Source organism: Mesoplodon mirus, assembly GCF_964341445.2.
Source record: "Mesoplodon mirus genome assembly, chromosome: 10".
In the NCBI taxonomy this organism is placed as follows: domain Eukaryota; kingdom Metazoa; phylum Chordata; class Mammalia; order Artiodactyla; family Ziphiidae; genus Mesoplodon; species Mesoplodon mirus.
The window spans coordinates 51,378,734-51,399,968 of NC_138986.1; the positions used below are offsets into that span (position 1 = coordinate 51,378,734).

Sequence of the window (21,235 nt, forward strand, 5' to 3'; positions counted from 1 at the left end):
TTGCTGGGTAGAGGGCTATTGCTTGACGCTCTCTCAAGTAGGTTTTACTTTCTGATGAACTCATTTGGATCATAGCCCAGAAGCTGGCTTTTATTACCTTTGATCTCACCCATGGTTGTCAGCAGTTTTTAAACGAATAAGGTCCATATTCCCTTGTTCCCCGTTTCCACATGTTGTCATAGGAGAACAATATTCCATCTGCGTCTCTATTTTCCAGCTGTAGTGCAGATTGGTGAACTATCTGCATTCTCTACCTTAGACTATCAGACTTCCATAGGCATATTTAATTTGGATTTAAAATATGTAATAAACAGGATAAATGTTTTAGATTTTTTTCATTGTTAACCAAGCATCTACATGAAGAATTTATATTTAGTTCTTTATAATCTGAATTTTAACACGTCTTCTGTGTAACAGCAGCCTTACTGCCCAAATGTCTACTTAATATTTATTGAGCGCCTTCTGAATGCCAAGCACCATGCCAGACACTGGGGACACTAAAAGGATTAGTATCCCAGACTATGAAAACTTTTCAATGAAGGGAATATAATGGCAGGCTTCCTGCTCACTGGCTTGGAATGTGCTGGCCCATAGTAGGTGCTCAAAAAATGTTAGTCTTTCTCTTCCTCGCTCCATTCAAGAAGCAGCCTAGTATCTGGCTCCATAGCCAGGTCCTTCCTGCTGATGTCTTCTGACCAGGAGGGAAGATGCCATAGAGGCCATTTAGGGGAAGGTGCAGGGTTCCAGGTTCCTGAAGACATCGTTCAGCACTGCATTAGCCACACAGCACGAGGCACAGAGCATGCATGCCTACCCTTTGCTGCTCAGCTTCCCTGTGTCCAAGCGGCCAAAGCACTGTTGCACTTGACTGTACAACACTCGCAGAAATGTGTTCACAGCCAAACACTGGGCCTCTGCAATGAGTTTTTAAAAGCAGCTTTATGGAGATATAATTCATACATCATACAATTCACCCATTTAAAGTGTATTATTCGGGCTTCCCTGGTGGCGTAGTGGTTGGGAGTCTGCCTGCCGATGCAAGGGACACGGGTTCGTGCCCTGGTCCGTGAGGATCCCACATGCCGCGGAGCGGCTGGGCCCGTGAGCCATGGTCGCTGAGCCTGCGCATCTGGAGCCTGTGCTCTGCAACGGGAGAGGCCACAACAGTGAGAGGCCCGCGTACCGCAAAAAAAATAAATAAATAAAAATAAAGTGTATTATTCAATGGTCAACCCCCATTCCCCCAACCTCCAAATCCTAAGCAACCACTAATTTACTTTTGTCTCTATAGATTTGCCTATCCTGGACATTTCATACAAATGGAATCATTTAATATGTGGTCTTTTGTGGCTCAGTTTCTTTACTTAGCATAACATTTCAAGGCTCATTCACACTGTAGCACGGATCAGTACTTCATTCCTTTTTATGCCTGAAATTATTCCATTGTATGCATATGCCATGTTTTGTTTATATATTCATCAGTTGATAGCTTTTTGAGTTATTTCCACATTCTGGCTATTGTGAATAGTGTTTCTGTAAACATTTATATATAAATTTTTATGTGGAAATTTCATTTCTCTTGGGAATATATAATATATATATATATATATATATACATACATGTATATATACGTATATATATATACATATATATATACACACACATATATATATACACACATATATATATACACATGCATACACACACACCTAGGAGCAGAATTGCTGGGTTGTGTGGTGAATTTATTTTTAACCATTTGAAGAAGAGCCAGACTGTTTTCCAAAGAGGCTGCATCATTTTACATTCCCACCAGCAGTGTGTGAGGGTTCCAATTTCTCTACAGTATCACCAACGCTTGCTATCATCTGACTTTTTGATTATAACCATCCTAGTGAGTGTGAAGTGGTACCTCATTGTGGTTTTGATTTGCATTCCCCAATAACTAATGATTTAGAACAAGTTTTCATGTGCTTATTGGCCATCTGTCTATCTTCTTTGGGAAAATGTCCATTCAAGCCCATTTTAAAATTGGGTTGTCTTTTGATTGTTGAGTTGTAAGAGTTTTTTTTAATATACTCTGGATATGAATTCTTTATCAGAGGTATGATTTGCAAGTAATTTCTCCCATTCTGTGGGTTATTTTTTCACTTTCTTGATAGTGTCTTTCAAAATGCAAAAGTTTTAAATTTTGATAAATTCAATATGTCTATTTTTTCTTCTGTTGCTCATGTCTTTGGTGTCAAATCTAATAATACCTTGTCAAACCCAAGGTCATAAAGATTTACCCCTATATTTCCTTCTAAGAGTTTTATAAGTTTTTGCTCTTACATTTAGGTCTTTGAGCCATTTCAAATTAATTTTTGTGTATGGTATGAAGTAAGGGTCCAACTTCATTGTTTTGCATGCGGATATCCAGTTGTCCAAGCATCAGTTGTTGAAAAGACTATTCTTTTCCTATTGAATGATCTTGGCACCTTCACTGAAAATCAGTTGAACATGACACATAGGTTTATTTCTGGACTCTAAACTCTATTCCATTGTTCTATATGTCTCTCCTTAAGTCAATACCACACTGTCTTTGTTACCATTGCTTTGTAGTAAATTTTGAAATTGGGAAGTGTGACTACTCTACTTTGTTCTTCTTCTTCCATGGTTGTTTTGGCTATTTATGGTTCCTTGAAAATCCATATGAGTTTTAGAATCAGCTTGTCAATTTCTACAAAGAAGTCAGCTGAGATTCTGACAAGAATTGCATTCCATCCATAGATGAATTTAGGGTGTAAGATGGTAATAATCTTAATAATATTAAGTCCTCTGATTCATAAACATGGAATTTTTTCCAATTAAGTATTTAGATCTTCTTTAATTTCTTTCAATAATGTTTTGTAGTTTTTAGAGCATAAGTTTTATACTTCTTTTGTAAAATTTATTCCTCAGTATTTTATTCTTTTTAATACTATTATAAATTGAATTCTTTCCCCAATTTCATTTTCATATTGTTCAATGCAAATGTATAAAAGTACAACTGATATTTGCATATTAATTTTGTATCCTGTAACTTTACTGAATTCATTTACTAATTTCAATTAATAAAAGTATTTTATTGGATTCCTTAGAATTTTTTACATACAAGAGATATTTTTACTTCTTCCTTCCCAAATTAAATGCCTTTTCTTTTTCTTACCTACTTGCCCTGGCTGGAACCTCCAATACAATGTTGAATAGAAGTAGCAAGAATAGAGACATCTTTGTGTTGTTCCTGATCTTAGGAAGAAAAGCATCCAGTCTTTCGCCATTAAGTATGTTAAGTGTAGGTTTTTTTATGGATGCCCTTTTTTTTTTTTGTGGTACGCGGGCTTCTCACTGCTGTGGCCTCTCCCGTTGCAGAGCACAGGCTCCGGATGCGCAGGCTCAGCGGCCATGGCACACGGACCCAGCCGCTTCGCGGCATGTGGGATCTTCCCAAACCGGGGCACGAACCCGTGTCCCCTGCATCGGCAGGCGGACTCTCAACCACTGCGCCACCAGGGAAGCCCTATGGATGCCCTTTTTCAGCTTGAGGAAGTTCCCTTCTATTCCTAGTGTGTTGAGTGTTTTTCTCATGAAACAATGTTGGATTTTTTTCAAATTCTTTTTCTGCATCTATTGAGATAATCACATGACCTTTGTTTTTTATTCTATCGATATCACATATTACATTAATTGATTTTCAGATGTTAAACCAACCCTGCATTCTTGAAACAAATCCTACTTGATCATGATGTATAAGTCATTTTGTATGTTAAGGATATGTTTTGCTAGTATATTGTGGAGAATTTTTGCATCCATATTAATGAGACATTAATCTGTAGTTTTCTTGTGATGAGTTTGTCTAGTTTTGGTATCAGGGTATTAGTGTTCTCATAGAATGAGTTGGGAAGTATTCCCTCCTTATATTAGTCTGCCTGGCTGCCATAACAGAATACCACATACTAGGTAGCTTTAACAACAGAATTTATTTTCTCACAATTCTAGAGGCTAAAAGTCGGAGATCAAGGTGTCATCAGGGTTAGTTTCTGGTGATACTTCTCTTCCTGGCTAGTGGACAGCCACTTTCTGTGTCTTCACGTTGCCTCATCTCTGTGCATGTGTGTGAAGAGGGAGAGAGCTCTCTCATGTCTCTTCCTCTTCTTGTCAGTACTTTCTTTTTAACCAGTCCTATCAGGTTGAGGTCTTACCCTTAAGACCTTACTTAACCTCTATTTCCTCCTTATGGACCCTCTCTCCAAATATAGTTGCAATGGGGGCTAGGGCTTCAACATATGAACATTTGAAGGGGACACAGTTCAGTCCATAGCACTCTTTTTTTACTTTTTGGAAGAATTTGTGAAGAATTTGTTTTAATTTTTCTTTAAATACTTGTTAGAATTCACCTATGAAGCCATCCGAGCCTGGAATTTCTTTGTTTTTTGATGACTAATTTAATCTCTTTAATTGTTATAGGTCTATTTAGATTGTCTATTTCTTTTTGTCAGTTTTGGTAGTTTGACCATTTCTTCTAAGTTACCTAATTGTCATAGAATTGTTTGTAATATTTGCAATATTTCTTAATAATCCATTTTATTTCTGTGAGATTGGTGATAATGTCATCTCTTTCATTTCTGATTCTAGCAATTTGAGTCTTCTCTCTTTTTTTCTCAGCCAATCTAGCTAAAAGTTCGCCAATTTTGTTGATCTTTTCAAAGAGCCAGTTTTTGGTTTCTTTGATTTTCTCTATTTTACTATTCTCTATTTAATTAATTTTCACTCTAATCTTTATTATTTTCTTCCTTCTGCTTGCTTTAAGTTTAGTTTGCCCTTTTCCCCCCAGTATCTTAATGAGGAAGATTAGGTTATTAATTTGAGAATGTTCTTCTTTTTTTGTTGTTTTTTCGCGGTACGCAGGCCTCTCACTGTTGTGGTCTCTCCCGTTGTGGAGCACGGGCTCCGGACGCGCAGGCTCAGCGGCCATGGCCCACGGGCCCAGCTGCTCTGCGGCATGTGGGATCCTCCTGGACCAGGGCACGAACCCGTGTCCCCTAAATCGGCAGGCGGACTCTTAACCACTGCGCCACCAGGGAAGCCCGAGAATGTTCTTCTTTTTAAATATAAGTATTTACAGTTACAAATTTTCTCTAGGCACTGCTTTAGCTGCATTCCATATGCAATGGTTTTTATTTCCAGGCAAGCTCCATATGCATCCCCATCTGTGAGAAGACCTGCTAGTTCCCGTAATAAAATCAATTCTTAATCTTTCAATACCTATGTTGTGCAAGGAATCCATACATGAAGAAGACATCTGGATCTTGTGGCCCAAATGTGTTTACTCATTGCCAACATTGGAGGATCCCTTGGTTTTTGTTATTCTAATGCCTTTGGGGAATGTCTATATCTGTTTTGATCATGTGTAGTATATAGATGATTGTTGATGGGGCCAGACAGATATGATCTTGTCTGGGGTGGGAGGGACTGAAGAAAAGGAATTACTAGAATATTTTTCTTCCTCTTTCTATCCCTATAATTCCTCTGGACTTTGTTCTTCAAAACAAAACAAAGTAAAACACCCCACACCATTTGGCCACAGGTATAGCTTGCAGAGTTCAACAGGCTGCAAGAATGAGCTTTAAAAGTGTAGAAAGGCCTGATCTACTTGGGTGGGGGAGCTGATGATGAGGTTGGCAGAGTCTCCAGGTCCTCTCCTCCCCCTGCACTTTAGATTGGTTCTTTCTCTCTCATCTGCAGGGTTTGGGGAAAACCATGGGGCCATCCAGATCAGGATTTGTGTCCCTAGTTTGTTATCTTTGGTGGAAGGTTAGTGCCCTTGTATGTACTGGAACTAAAAGTGTGCGGAGGAAGCACCATCACACCTGTGTCAGGACCCAGGCCAATCATCAAAAAATCTACAAACAATAAATGCTGGCGAGGGTGTGGAGAAAAGGGAACCCTCTTACACTGTTGGTGGGAATGTAAATTGGTACAGCCACTATGGAGAACAGTATGGAGGTTCCTTAAAAAACTAAAAATAGAACTCCCATATGACCCAGCAATCCCACTACTGGGCATATACCCTGAGAAAACCATAATTCAAAAAGAGTCATGTACCAAAATGTTCATTGCAGCACTATTTACAATAGCCCGGAGATGGAAACAACCTAAGTGTCCATCAGCAGACGAATGGATAAAGAAGATGTGGCACATATATACAATGGAATATTACTCAGCCATAAAAAGAAACAAAATTGAGTTATTTGTAGTGAGGTGGACAGACCTAGAGTCTGTCATACAGAGTGAAGTAAGTCAGAAAGAGAAAAACAAATACCATATGCTAACACATATATATGGAATCTAAAAAAAAAAAAAGTTCTGACAAACCTAGGGGCAGGACAGGAATAAAGACGCAGACATAGACAATGGACATGAGGACAAGGGGAGGGGGAAGGGTAAGCTGGGACGAAGTGAGAGAGTAGCATTGACATGTACACACACACCAAATGTAAAATAGACAGCTAATGGGAAGCAGCTGCATCACACGGGGACATCAGCTCGGTGCTTTTTGACCACCTAGAGGGGTAGGATAGGGAGGGTGGGAGGGAGATGCAAGAGGGAGGGGATATGGGGATATATGTGTACATATAGCTGATTCACTTTGTTATAAAGCAGAAAGTAACACAACATTGTAAAGCAATTATACTCCAATAAAGATGTTAAAAAAAAAAGAACCCAGGCCAAAGTTGTTACTCCTAACTCTGGGACACTGTGACTCTGGCTTGATCTCTCCCAGGAATCATGGGCCAGGTGTGGGAGGCAGTGGTGATGGGCAAGAAAAGAGGAAGCAGGGAGATTCTGACAAGCTGGCGGAAACTCCTGGAGGAACAGAGCCATGGAGGGAGAAAGACCTTCGTTTGAATTTTATTTACACGTCATCAATAACCAAGATAATCACATTTTCCTCAGAGCATGGAGGGTCACATGTCCCAATCCCTACTAAAATATGCTTCGTTGGTGAGGCGTCAATCTGCTGAGAGGTGAGCTATTTGGGATTATGCCGCGGTATCCATTCCTTCTCATCTGCCATCCCCACAGATAGTGGTACCTGTGCTGCTGGGGAAAGGTTTTCCAAGGCTCAGCACCAGGTGTCTTCTTGAACTGCTCTCTGATCTCTGCTTCTCTGCCCTGCCTTCTTGCTTAGCAAAAACGGTCACCACTGAGGAGCGCCTGGTGAACCCTGCGAGCATGAACCGCTACAGCGTGGACTCCTCCTCCTCCGCCTTTAGCCACAGGGGCTCCCTGCCCATCTCCTCTTCGTTGTACTGCAAGAGGCAGAACTCTGGAGACGGCCACCTTGGGGGAGGCTCAGCCACCACAGTCGGTGGTCCCCATACCAGCCCCACGTCCTCTGGAGGCCCCTCAGCACCTGGGCTGAGGCCCCCTGGCTCCAGCCCCAAGAGAAACGGGACCTCTCTTGAAGGAAACAGATGTGGTAATGTAATGCGTGCACTGGTTTCCCCATGACCTAACCTCCTCTGCCCTTGCCCTGGGACCACCAAATGTAGGGAGACCGGGGGACTGTGGCTGTTTGAACACAGCAACACTGGGAAATTAGAAGTTTCCACAAATCCCTTCATGGATTTTTGTTGTTCTTGAGGGCAGCTGACTTCAACCTTTGACCATAAGCAAAGAAAATGGTGTATTAGAGTAAGTTAGGCTGTAGGAATAAGTAGAATCCAAAATGTACAGTGGCTCAAATACAATAAAAGTTTTTTATCCAGGAGTCCAAAGTGGGTGTTCCTAGTTGGTGTGTGCACCCAACTCAGGGACCCAGGATCTGTCCATTTCGTGGCTCTCCTGTCCCCTGTGGCCTCCATGCCCCATGCATCTAGTGGTAGAAAGGGAAGGAACAAACGAGGAAGATGAACATGTATCCCTAGAGCCTGGAAGTGATGCCCATTGCTTCTACTCACGTTTCATTGGCAAGAGCTGGCCATTTTACCACACTTCACTCTGGGGGAATCTGAGAGGTGTAGACTAGCTCTGTGCCTGGAAAAAGAAGAACCAGAAGTTGCTAAAGACTTTTCTCTTGCACAGTGGGTGACTCTTGCAGGGTACAAATACATGGGCAGACCAGAGTTAAGTAAAATTCCCACAATGCTGGTTATTTATTTTTGTCCCGTAAGTTTTTTTGTTTGGGTTTGGTTTTCCATTTATTTATTTATTTAGGCTGCACCAGGTCTTAGTTGTGGCATGTGAATGAACTCTTAGTTGTGGCATGCATGTGGGATCTAGTTCCCCAACCAGGGATCGAACCCGGGCCCCCTGTGTTGGGAGCCCGGAGTCTTACCCACTGGACCACTAGGGAAGGCCCCCCACAATACTGGTTATGATGCTACTTCTGTCTCACCCATTAAAGTTAGCTTATTGGAATGCAGTGTAGGAAGGTACTGTCATTCTAGGGGTAGCTTGATGTCCATTTTGATTTATGTTATTAAATAAAATCATTTTCAGTTCAGTATTTGAGTATGAATAGAGCATAGTGGATAATCACATGGACTATGGAGCCCGATGGCCTGGGCTGGAATCCTGGATCTGCCATTTTCTGACTGTGTGACCTTTTGCAAGTCTGAACTTCTTTGTGCCTCAGTTTCCTCACCTGTGAAATTGTAATAATAATGATAACACCTACTTCATAGGTTTGTTGGGAGGATTAAATAAACTCATATGTGTATTTAGTACAAGGCCTAAGAGTTAGTAAGAGCTCAATAAATATCAGCAATCACAGATCACGTGAACACACCCCTCAACAGATCACAGCCCATCAACTCTACACCTGAGAACTGCTAAAGAAAGGAGGCCAGAGGCCCAGGAGTCAGGGAGTCTTCATCTTGCCCCTCTGGTGCCTCCTGCGGGCTGGCTGTCTTCTCTGGCATTTCTGTTCTGAGCCTTGGCTCGTCCACTGGTAGCCCTGACAGCCACAGTGGTGAGCTATTGTGTATGATCCCAGATCCTCCACACACTCCCCTCAAAGAGCCTCACCATCACAGGTGAGCCTCTGTGGGCTGAGGAGGGCAGGCAGTTTTGAGGGGCAAGGCACTGTTCCCTCAGCCATGGGGGCTCTTGCCAAACGTGGATGACCCTGCTCCCCAACATTGTCACGCAGGGCCGTCGGCCAGGCAGGTTTGGGTGGGCAGAGCCCATTTTCCAAAGGGGAGAGACGTTGTTGCATCTCATTTCTAAGAACAAGAGAAGGGAACAAAATCTGGCACAAACCCGCATCATAAAGTAAATGAGGGGCAGCGGTTATTTCCTAGGTGTATCCCCAGAGTTAGTGTAATATCAGACGTATAGTAGGCGTTCAGTCAACATTCATTCTCTCTACCCCACTCCACTCCCCCCACGGAGCCCAGTGCCCTCGCATTGCCCCTGCTTGTCAAAGCCCTCATTCTGGGGTCCCTCTGCCCGTCACACATCTCCTTCTCTCAGCCTCTTCTCCTCAGTGCAATTCCCAGCTGCTCGAGGTGGTGATCACAGGACACCAGCCTGATTGAATGGATTCATAAACCTAAGAGTATTGCCATTCTTTAAAAAGGAGATATTTACTCTCCTATTTAAGTTGGTGAAATCTTAGACCCTATGTCTTAAGCGTAGGATTTCAAGCAGTAAGGGGAAGGCACGATTTGAATGGAGAGAACTTCTACCACTCCATCACTGAAGAGTTGTCTGCCCCACCCCAGCCCATCTGGTGGCCCAGATGAGGGGAATCCAGGACCCTTCAAAGGGGTCTCAGGTATTTAGCTCCCTCCCCCTTTCTCTTTCTGCCTCCTCCCAACAGAGTCCTGGGACGAACTCCCATCCCAGCTCCAACAGCCCCCCGTCCTTCCTTTTCATCTCTGCTTCAGCCCTTTGTTCTCCTGGAATTAGGTCATCATCTACTGTCTGAGTAATCTAGCCAAAGGGAAGCCCAGACCCTTGCTCAGAACAAGCTCTGAGAGAGCCCTCTCTGTCAGAGCCCTAGATGCACCACAGGAGAGCCCCACTAGCTCAGGACTTCTGCCTCTCAGGATCTTGGGTGAGACCAGAGAAATGGAACCCACCAGTGCCTGCTGCCTTCCACTCCAAGCAAGCCACTGACTGTGGCCAGGAAGATGTAAGCAGAAGTGGAAAAAAGATTGGGTCGGCAACTGGCAGTTTCAGTCCCTGCTGATTAGAAATGTCCCTTCCATCCTGTTTCCTCCTGTGGCACTTTGTCTCCTCATCTCTAGTACTTCCTCTCTCTTGTCCCATAGTAGGAGCCAGACTCTCAGCTTCATGAGGTCTCTCACTCATATTTGAGTCCTCCGCAGCCCCAGGAAAGGGGCCTGTTTGAGGCATATCCTAAATAGCTATTTATTGAGCACCTACTGTGGGCCAGACACTTTCCACACAATATTTATGACTTATTATAAGTTATATCTTATAATTTATTATTATAGCAAGTATATATTATTATTGTAGGTATTATTATATTCAATTTGCATATAAAGCAATTGAAGATCAAGAGAAGGTCAGTCAAGTGTTGAGTCAGGATTTGACTTCAACTGACTCCAAAGGTGGCTTTCAAAATTATCCCAGGGATTTTCAAACCATGCAAAATGGGCTTCAAGGGGTCCCTCAGAGGTTCTAGGGCATAGGAGAGAGGGGATGGGGGCAGATAGTACCTCAACACTGCCCTCTCTAACCAGGGCCTCTTCACATGTGAAGAGTGGGGTTCTACATTTGTGTAGTTTGAACAAAGTTTGCACAGCTAAACGCATTTGGAAACCATGGAGGTAAACCATGCTGAATTGAGTGGCAGTATATTAAAGTAGGAGAGAAAACCCCTGGCCTCCTTACCCATTTGTCACCTAGCTGCCAGTCCAGGTGCCAGCTGCAGGCCCTCTGGAGGGCTGTTAAGTTTTCCCTCCACCCAAAGAAGTGCTCAGTATTGCTCTGAAATTGCATCCCAAGTGAAAGCAGTTGGTATTAAGAAACCATATCTCTTTAAGGGGGTTTGACCTAAGTCATAAACCTGGAAGGGACCTAGAAATGGATTCTCCCCCATGGTGCTAATCAAAATGGTTTAAAACCGCAGAAGCCAGAAAATGGCATGAGGTTGCACAGGACAGTAGGTATCGACGACATGACAAACTTCTCAGTCCTCTCTCATGTGAATACCTACCCTGGCCTCCTGTTGTCTTTTTTTTTTTTTTTTTTGGAAATGTGCAGCTCTTTTATTTAAAAAATTATAAAATATTATTAAAGGACATAAAAATGAATAAATCAGTAGTTAAATTATACCCATCAATTGACCCAGTATCATGATGGTGCTAATGCTCCCCAAATTATTGTATATATTCCATTAAATATGTTCATGTCCTATGACCCAATAATACTTCTAGGAACATAACCTATAGAAACTTCCTCAGAGACATGTGCAAGGAAATTTTTTGCAGCACTGTTTGTAATTCCTCCTGCTGTCTTGATATATCATGCCCATCGCCTCTGTCAGTGGACTCTGAAGGGATGTATTCAAAGGACACGTTTCCCTGTTTTTTGCTGATACTCAGGTGAAAATCTGAGAGCTCTCCTCTGTCTCTCATCCAAGATATAATCACTAAGAGCTATAAAGAGGTTTTAGATAACAAAAGCTTCCTGACATTTGCATTAACAGGAGATGCTGTAGAATTCCCAACCACAAGTATGTCCAAGCTTCAGAATTGAAGTGACTCTGACATTGTTATTAGCACTCATATGCTTTCCATGGGTTGGAGTTTGATTCCATAGGGTATGGTCTTGGGTGACAGATAGAGAACAATTCAGCAAGAGAAAGAAGAATGGGGACAGCGCTCGATGTGGGGGGCGGGGAATGAGTGAAGGTGTGGCACGGCTTATTCATTCCAAGGAAAGAGAAGAGTTTGTGCAGGGACGCCAAGGGAAATCATGTGGGAAATTTGGGGTTCAAATCAAGCAGACTGGGCTTTCTTTACTCTGTGGACACCAGACATGGCTGAGCAGGGAAGTGAGCTGACAACCACAGAACTTAGGAAGACAAATCTATTGGCCATTATGGAATGATACATAATAAGAAGAATAGCAACTATCTTTTGATTAATTCTTACCATTTAATGCTTCACATTACCCTATTTAATCCTCACAACATGGTAGGCGTTTGACAGGTGAGGCAACTAAGACTCAAAGAGATGTTGGTCAGTCCTGGCCAGCAGATACTTATGGAGCACAATGTGCCAGGGCCTCTTCTGAGGTCCAAGGATGGAGCTGTGAGCAAGACAGACGTGGGCCCTGCTCACTGACAGCGTCCAATTCCAGAGAGAAAAAAGTTAACAAATGATTCTGAGGGGCCCCTTTTGGAGACTGATGGGCTTCCTTCCAAGATGCTTCTTGTCAGGCTCCAGCCCAAAGCCATATAGTCACTTGACTCCTACAATACTTTTGAGAAACAAGATGAAGAAACGGAGGCTCATAGAGAATAGAATGATCAGGTCCAGGAAGGGGCTCAAAACCTGGCCATTGGCTCTGCATTCACTGTGCTTTGCACACAGACACACTGATGAGGCTTCAGATGTGTGAGAAAGTAGCTCCCTCGTGTTGCCCGGGACAGCCTGTGGTGTGAAGGGACCTTGGAGATCCTTCCCAACTCCTTATTTCACACCAAAGAAGCACAGAGACGCTTGCGCAGAGGGCGGGTGGTAGGGGCTTCTGACTCCCAGCTCACTGTTCCTTCCATTCTTCCACGTGACTCTATTGTTAGCTAAAAAGTTTCCTCTGAATTATGAATGAACAAAAGGAAATTATGCACGTGCTTGTGGGTCTGTGTGAGACAGAGAGCGACTCACAGGCAGCAGCATGAGTACCGGGGCTGTGAAGATATCCGGGGTTGCTTTAGGCAGATTCACAGTCAGTCTATTCCTGGTGGATGTGAGTTCAGCGCTAGAAACAGCCACCACCATCCTTCATTCTACATCCATTCACAGCTGGGTTTTACTATACACACGTCTCCCGCATTGCCCAGGGAACAGACCTGACCACGTATGAAGTTCTCGGCGCTGGAGAATGCCACCTCCCATAAAGGCGGTTGGCAAGTGCTTTGTTCCTTTAGGAGCAAGATATTTTCACCTCTATCAAGTCTGACTGCTGTCCAGTCACATCTGCCTGGCCTGGCTGTGTCAGGCCAGACCCATCTGTCTTCCTGAGATCTTCGCAGCAGCTGGAGGGGCTAGTGTGCTTATTATCTTTGTGTGAGCACAGGCCATTGCAAAGCCTCTTCAAACCTGCTAGAAAGTTCCCTCTCTTCCTCCTAGAGCTAGTTCATGTGCTTTGGATCCTGAGCAGGTCCCGAGGTGTGACAGCTTCCCGCTGCTGTCTTGTATGACTGTGAGGCACCTCAGAGAGCCAAATGAAAATGCCCACAGCTAGTACCAGGTGCCAGGAGCGAAGCCACTTCCCCTCCACATTCATCACCTGGAGAGCCTCCCCATAAAGACAAGCCAGACCAACTTGCTCAACTCCATGGCTGTAGCTCATGGGGAAAGTATTTCCCTGGCCTTGCTCAAAGGACCTTAGGCTCCCATGGATGATGCTGTGAGTCGGTCTGGTGGTTTTCCTTCCTGTCAAACACAGGAAATTAGATTTGACCTCCGCTCTGATCACTCTAAAATCATTCTTGGCACTGAAGACTTCCCGCCTTTGTAATCAGAGCATCTATTATCACCCTGATTATCGCTGACAGTCCGATGGGGCAGGCTCCAAAGGCAAATGCGATTTCCGTGGTTCCTCTTCCCCATGTTGAGTGCAGATGTCTTTAAATGCAGTGAAATCATCTCTAATAAGCATGCGTTGGCATTCAGATGGCCCTAGGGTGTATTAACAGTTTCCCGCCAAAATGCACCGCCCCAGCCCGTGCCAAATCACCTTAGGGGACACTTCCAGGTCCAACAAGGAAAAGGCAGGGAAAATCTCAGACTAAATCCAATTCTCAACCAAACTATTATGTATTTAGGACAGACTTCAAATGTGATGCTGTACTTTTCTCAGCGCTACTGGAGAACTGTGCACTTCTCAAGTACATTGAAAAGAGGAGGAAAAAAAGGAGCAGAAAACCACTGCACCCTGAGATTAAAGAAGGGAATGGAAGTGAAGGCTTCTCAACTTCTAATTTAGGATTATTCTGTAGGGAAGCTGCTTCATTGTTCAGGGCCTGAAAATAGGATTAAGGATTACTCGCACAAAGCTTTTGTGTAAGTTACGTATACTGTTTCTGCGAAGTATATTGATTCATTTTACATTCATTGAACCCATACTACAAATATATTTGCATGGAGCTGTGGAGAGTCAATGATTATAAACTCTGTAACGAGAGGATCCCATTTTTCACCAAACACTTTGCCCAGGACCTGGTACACAAGAGACACTCAGTAGATGTCCGTGGATGAACAGGGGGAAGATGAAAAAGATCATCCTCAAGAAATTAAAACTAACTGGAGGTTACAGGCAAGCACAGGCATAATGGTACTACAAGGCAGATGTGGAAAGCATCTTTAAGAAAAGAACAAACAAAGATTTGGGAGTTAAAGGTAGAGGAAGATGACATCCAGATGGCAGGACATGGAAATGCTGCCTGTGAATGGGGTCTACCTGGGCTTTGACGGCTGGTAGAGCTTCTTTGGAAAGGAGGGAAGGTAAACACCTTCTAGAGAGAAGCAAAAGCACTAGCTAAGGTGGAGACTGGAAGCTGGAGGAACATTCGGTCAGAACCAGTATGCCCAGATGGGGGTGCGCAGAAGGGCAGGGAGGCGGGCAGGGAGGCAGGCAGGGTGCCTCCTTCCCTCTGTGGACCACCTGATGCAGGTCAGCCATAAGGCCAGCCCCAATCCCATTTCCATCCTCACACCTGCCCTTCCAGGTGGAGAGCATTGCCATTTTACAGCTAGCGACGGGGAGCTCCAGGATTTGTCCCTAGGTTTCTCTGGCACCAAAGCTCTTCCGCTCTATCCAGGCAGGAAGGATGTTATTGAGACCAAAGAGAGCCCTTGATCTTGTGGTAGAGTACGGACTTGGTGCACGGCGAGGGCCATCCACAAGGGGGCACTAGGGAGAGTGTGAAGCCGGGACAGTTTTTGCTCTAGAAGGAATAAAGCGTGAGGTGAGGACATCTGCTAGAAAACCTTTGTAGAGGGTCAGGTAAGAAGTTCCCGGATTGGGGTAGCAGGGATGGAAGAGAGGAGACCAGTGTGAGAGGCATCCTTCTGATAGCTTCAGAGTAATTAAATGCGGGGAGCAAATAAGGGACAGGAGGTAGAGATATCACTGAGGTTTCAGAAACATGAGAGATAGGAGGGGATGCTGGTTCTAGGGAAAGAGGATGAATTCCTTTGGGACATACAAAACAAGTCACCCCCTAAATATTGCTTAAATATTAATTCACTACTCTCTCCTCCTTCATATGTCCTGCACCTTTTAATCTGCCATGTGGGAAAAGCATTTATGCAGCAATGCAACTCATGCCACAATCACTGACCAGCTGTGGACCAGGCACAGGATTAGGTTCCTGTTGTCAAGGAATCCCTCGTCTAGTGGGAGGTTGGAGCACGTGCTCTGACAGACCCGAGGGCTGGCGAGGTGCTCAGTGTAGGCGGTGAGTCTCCTTTCTGCACATGCGGAGCAGGGCACGGACCTCTCACAGACAGGGCTTCTGAGATTGTGGCACCAGAGACCCAGGACAAGCACAAAATGCCCCTCCATTCTGCCGCGTCCTTCTTGTCTCAGGGTGACACCAGTGGAGGCAGAAAGGACCTGAAGTCATTTTGGCATCACAGCACTACAGAGGTCTATTTGGAGCTTCATGGAACCTGGTTACAGCAGGCCCGGGGCCCGCTGAGACAGGACTGATCAGGGGGGGTCTTTAAAACTCTAACATGGGTCAGCATTTCAACCTGCTGGAGGAGATCCGTTTTCCAATGCTCTATTCCCTGGGAGAGCAGAGAACCTCTGTATTGAGGGGGGAGGCTGCTGCCCTTAGGAGTGGCCTCCGGTGCTCCAGGCTCCTGCCAAGAGTAGGCACTCCTGGCCTTTCTCTGTCGCAGGAGGTCACTCAGGCCGCTGCCTTGGACTCGAGGGCCAGGTGGGGACAGGAGGCACCAGGTAGGTGCCAAGGCCCGAGGCCCGCTGTCTCATGGCCTCCCTTTCTGTGCTCTACCTTCCAGCCTCAAGCCCTTCTCCGGACAGGCAGGACACCCGGCGGCCAAGGAGCAGGAACCCCTCTACCTGGTCCGTGGAGGATGTGGTCTGGTTCGTGAAAGACGCAGACCCGCAGGCTCTGGGGCCCCACGTGGAGCTCTTCCGGAAGCATGTACGCTCAGTGGTGGGCCTGGGGGCGGTCAGGGGGCTGCGGGGGGCCTCTGCACTATGCCCGGGGGCACCACTCAAGGGAGGCCGGATGGAACCACAGGGTTCTCAGAGCGGAACAACCACCTAGTTTTGTTTGTCCCATCGGTTCCCTCACTTTGGCCTTTATCAGGAGTGCCTGTTTTCCTGCCCATCCATCCGTCTGTCTGTGCATCCGTCTGTCTGTGCATAAACAAACATTTATAGCACACCTACAATATGCCAACAGACAGTGCCTATTCCTAAGCTGCTTTGAGGATTAAATGAGAAAATGCACATAAAGTGTTCCGCACAGCGCCTGGCTCGTAGATGGCCTTTGGTTAGCAGGCCATCTACATATTTGCATAGTTAGTCAGGAGATTCTAAAGCATATAAAGATGGTAATTTTTTTTTAAAGGTAAGAATTAGTACTTTACCTGCCAAGCTTACTATGTCAGTTATCGATTGTTGCTATAACCCGTTACCACAAACGTAGTAGCTTAAAACCACACAAGTTTATTATCTTACAGTTCAGTGGGTCAGGAATCTGACAGGGGTCTCACCGGGCTAAGACCAAGGTGTCGGTGGGGCTGACGTTCTCTCTGGACGCTCTGGGGAGAATTCATTTCCTTTTGCCTTTTCAGCATTGAGATCCACCCTCATTCTTGGCTCCTGCCTCGCTATTCTCATCCTCAGAGCCAACAACATCAAGCTGAGTCCTTCCCAGGCTGCCAACTCTTCGGTTTTTTTCTTCTGATTTCTTCTTCCACTTCGAAGGGCCCTGTGATTGCACTGTCTCCTCCCTCCCCAGTAATCAAGGATACGCTTCCTATTTTAAAGGCAGCTGATTAGGAGCCTTAATTCCATCTGCAGCCTTAATTCCCCTTTGCCAGGTAACCTAACATATTCACAGGTTTCAGGGATTAGGACGTAGACATCTTGTGGGGAGGAGAGGGAGCATTCTTCTGTCTACCAGAGTTACCATTATTTTTTTCCTCCCTGTCTTTCATTTTATTTGAACTGAAGATCATAGAAATCATACACTCAGACCTGAGGAGGATCATCATCTAATCCAACACTCATATTTTATTAGGGATATATTTGACCTCAGCTAACAGTGGGGCCTTGAGAGCAAGGACTGCAGTGGGGTTATGTTTAGACAGATCTGGGTGGGAGGACTCTGGCTTCCTTCCAGCATGACAGGAGGCAGTGGAAGTCTAGGAGGTGGGGGAAAGAGAGAACATTCAGCAATGAGGCCCCAGGGAGGGCCCACAGATGAGCTCTGAGTGACGCAGGGTAGGTGCTTCATCAGTGCTGGCTGAGTGGCTGGCTGGATAGAGGAATGAGAGGGGCTGCTATATCAGTCCTGTACTGTGCCTCTTCTCCCCACCTGAGCACCCAAAATCTCTACCCTTTGTCTCTAGTAATCTGAAAATAGCACTATAGGTGAAGGAGGAAACCCAACCTTACTAAGTTCATGAATTCAACATGCAGTCTGGAGGGTTACCATTTTCAGAGACAAATGGGAGCAATATTGGGACCTCAGAGGATTGGCATTCCCTTAGTAATTATTTGTGCTAAACTTTAGATGAAGCAGGTGCATTATTTAGTTGTATGCCACCTAGTATTATTGACGGCCAAAAAACACCTGAAATACCTTATAGAGTGTTATTAGCAATTTGGTAAGCAGCGAAAGGCAAGTGAGTGTCCCACAAAAAGAAACCAGAGATTAGGATGATGGATGGAAGTCAGGGTCTTATACCAGCACCTGGAATGGAAAGGTAACTACTAGTTTCAGGGTCTAATGGGATGATACTTTGCCTTAGTCAGTCCAGGCTGCTGTAACAAAGTACCACGGACTGGCTGGCTTATGAACAACAGCGATTTATTTCTCGGTTCTGGATGCTGGAAGTCCAAGATCAGGTTGCCATCAAGGTCTGCTTTTGGTGAGACTCTTCTTCCAGGTTTCGGACTGCCATCTTCCCACTGCATGAGGACACTAATCCCATTCACAAGGGCTGCACCCTCATGACCTAATTACTTCCCAAAGTCTCACCTCCAAATACCACCACTTGGAGGTTAGGATTTCAGCATATGAATTTGGGGAGGGGGTAGGGGTCTTGTTCTGCCTCACTAGAGGGCAGACTACTAATGTATTTTCGGTACCCTCACTTCAGCAGCCTGATATTCAATACCCAGTGGATGGATTAGGGTTTCTGTGAACAAGACCTTCTAAACAAGCACTTCTTGCTTGTTTAGCCCTAGATTGGATGAAGAGGTAAACATATGTGAGATATTGGGAATATGGCTGGGATTATGTTAGATTCCTTCAATCAGGAGAGAGCAGGAATATGAAAGATCCAGTGTATCAATGACCCCAGGGAGAATATGGGAAGAGGAGCACATAGTATTTGTAGGCTTTCGTTTATTTTCTTAAGGTCTTGCCTTGGGACTAAGAGAATATGCATCTAAGTATATCCATATTCCCTTACTTTATTCCCTGACCATACTCTAACTGTGGCCACTATTTGATTACTTTGACCACTTTCTGGGTTTTCTTTTTTCTGATTCTGTTCCACCAGGAGATTGATGGCAATGCCCTCCTGTTGCTGAAGAGTGACATGATCATGAAATACTTGGGCCTAAAGCTGGGACCTGCACTGAAACTCTGCTACCATATTGATAAACTGAAGCAAGCCAAGTTCTGAAGGTGTTTAAAAGATAGAAGCAAAATCCAGACAACAGATCTCCAGATCATCTTCTGCCTTACCAACATTTGCCACCATCACAAAGATTCTCTCCTGAAAAAGAACAGCCACAAAGACTTGGTCTTTTTATAAAACTCGTGCATCTTGACCTTTTAAAAAATTCAACATGGCCCTTTTGAAAGGTTCTTCTGTGTTAATGATTTGCCAAAAAAATTACGAAGAAGCCTGTTATTTTTAACATTTCTGGTAGGTTGGTTGCTCTTAGGGTGGGTACTGTTTTTATAATGAGAGTGTGGGGAACTGAATGCTATCATCCAAGGAGGACCCTGGAGACGTCCAAGGATGTGAGAAGAACCTTTGTCCCTGCAGGCTCTGCGGGGACGCCCACCGCAGCACTACCTGTCTTTAGCTCTGACTTGGGGACCCTATCATTGTGAGCCTTGCTTAATTCAGCTCTGGAAGCTGTCTTCTGAGGATAAATGCCTCACCTTGCACTATCTGGAAAACTTGAATTCTTTTGCTCTCTGAAAGAGAAGGGAAAAAAAATCGTTTCTATTCCTAGTTATCTGAAGTACTGTGTTGCCCCACTAGAGGGCAGACTGCTAATGTATTTTCCAGACCCTCACTTCAGCAGCCTGATATTCAATACCCAGTGGATGGATTAGGGTTTCTGTGAACAAGACCTAGCCTACACAGACACAAGGAATTTATTCCACAATCAGCATCACAGATTGCAACTTGGGAAGAAACCGTCTTCTAGAAGGTTCTAGTTCATATCCACTCATTACTGACTGACTGAGGTGCACCAGCACCAAAGTCAAGAATTTGGAAGCACGTTCTTCCCAGATGGGGCTTTGGAGTTCCTTCCCTTCCAGAGTCATTACTGAGGTGTCAATGTATTGGCATGCCGGAGAGCTTAGTGACATTTAGCCATGGTGTTTCTTTAAAAAAGAAGAAAGATGTCTCTACTAAGCTTTGAAATGGGAGAGTGTTGATTTCTAGTTACATCGTGGGATTATATAGTTGTGTGTGTGGCTAATTTTAATAATAATAGCATGTACACAGACATGCTATTATTGGGTTTAATTGAATTTACAAATAGGTTTTCCTTTCTCACCGTGGAGTAATAGAAAAAAATTGATTTCTACCCTTTTGCAGCTGTGTCCAGGGATGGACAATGAATCCACAATTTACTAGGCAGAAGGGCAGCCTTGTCTCCATTCTTCTTTTTATCCTTTTCCTTTCTCTCTCTCCCTGTCTCTTTTTTCCTTCCTCTCTCACTGAATAGGAAACATATCTTCAAAATGAATTTGCCTTTGCCGTGGGCATGTCCTCTTCCTTAAAAGACATCCGTAGTGACGTAAGGGAGGAGATGAATACTAGCCTTTGTGATCTCTGGGAGGGGGACGATCAAGGGCCACTCAGGGCCTCCCTTGGCCCAAATGCAAATCAGAAAAGGCACACCATCCTCGGGATGCAGCCTGGACGGGCGTCTTGGCCGGTGAGTGGAGCAGGGTGGGACTGCAGCCTTCTCACCCCTCCACCAGGTGACCTTGTGCAGGACAAGACCTGGACAAACTTGAGGGCAGCCCTGGGTAGATTTGTATATTGATCCTCTATAAATCAGTTAGAACTTGGATGAGGATCATAAGAAACATTCCATGCCACGCTCTTAGACCCACTTTGATGAGTGGTATTTGAGAAAGCACATCAGAGCAAAATCCTTTTTAGACACGCAAATGGTGGCGGACTTAAAGCGTGACAGAAAAGGGATAGAGCAGAGTGTTCTAAAACTGCCCATGGAACTGAGCTTGAGTTATCAGGCTGCAGGAGAGCTGAATGTCTGTTGGTCTCAGCACCTCACAGAACTACCCTGAATCAGGCCTTGGGACAGCGTCTTCAAGATTTTGAAACAATAAATTGACTCTGTCCCTCAAAGTTTGTAAATCGTGAAGTGCTCACTGTTGATCTGGAGTTAGATAGTTGCCCTCAAAAAACCATGAGTGGGCTTCCCTGGTGGCGCAGTGGTTGAGAGTCCGCCTGCCGATGCAGGGGACGCGGGTTCGTGCCCCGGTCCGGGAAGATCCCACATGCCGCGGAGTGGCTGGGCCTGTGA

The 21,235-nt window shown here is 44.8% G+C and overlaps 1 protein-coding gene across 1 annotated transcript in view; it reads left to right on the forward strand.

The window, feature by feature from the left end:
* SCML4 (Scm polycomb group protein like 4) overlaps positions 1-19,613 on the forward strand; it is a 113,545-nt gene extending 93,932 nt beyond the window's left edge. Inside the window, exons 6-8 of the mRNA XM_082633944.1 lie at positions 7,209-7,499; positions 16,252-16,397; positions 18,994-19,613. Coding sequence (XP_082490070.1) covers positions 7,209-7,499; positions 16,252-16,397; positions 18,994-19,119 — 563 coding nt within the window. The 3' untranslated portion in view covers positions 19,120-19,613. The remainder of the gene's footprint in view (positions 1-7,208; positions 7,500-16,251; positions 16,398-18,993) is intronic.
* The last annotated feature ends 1,622 nt before the right edge of the window (positions 19,614-21,235 follow it).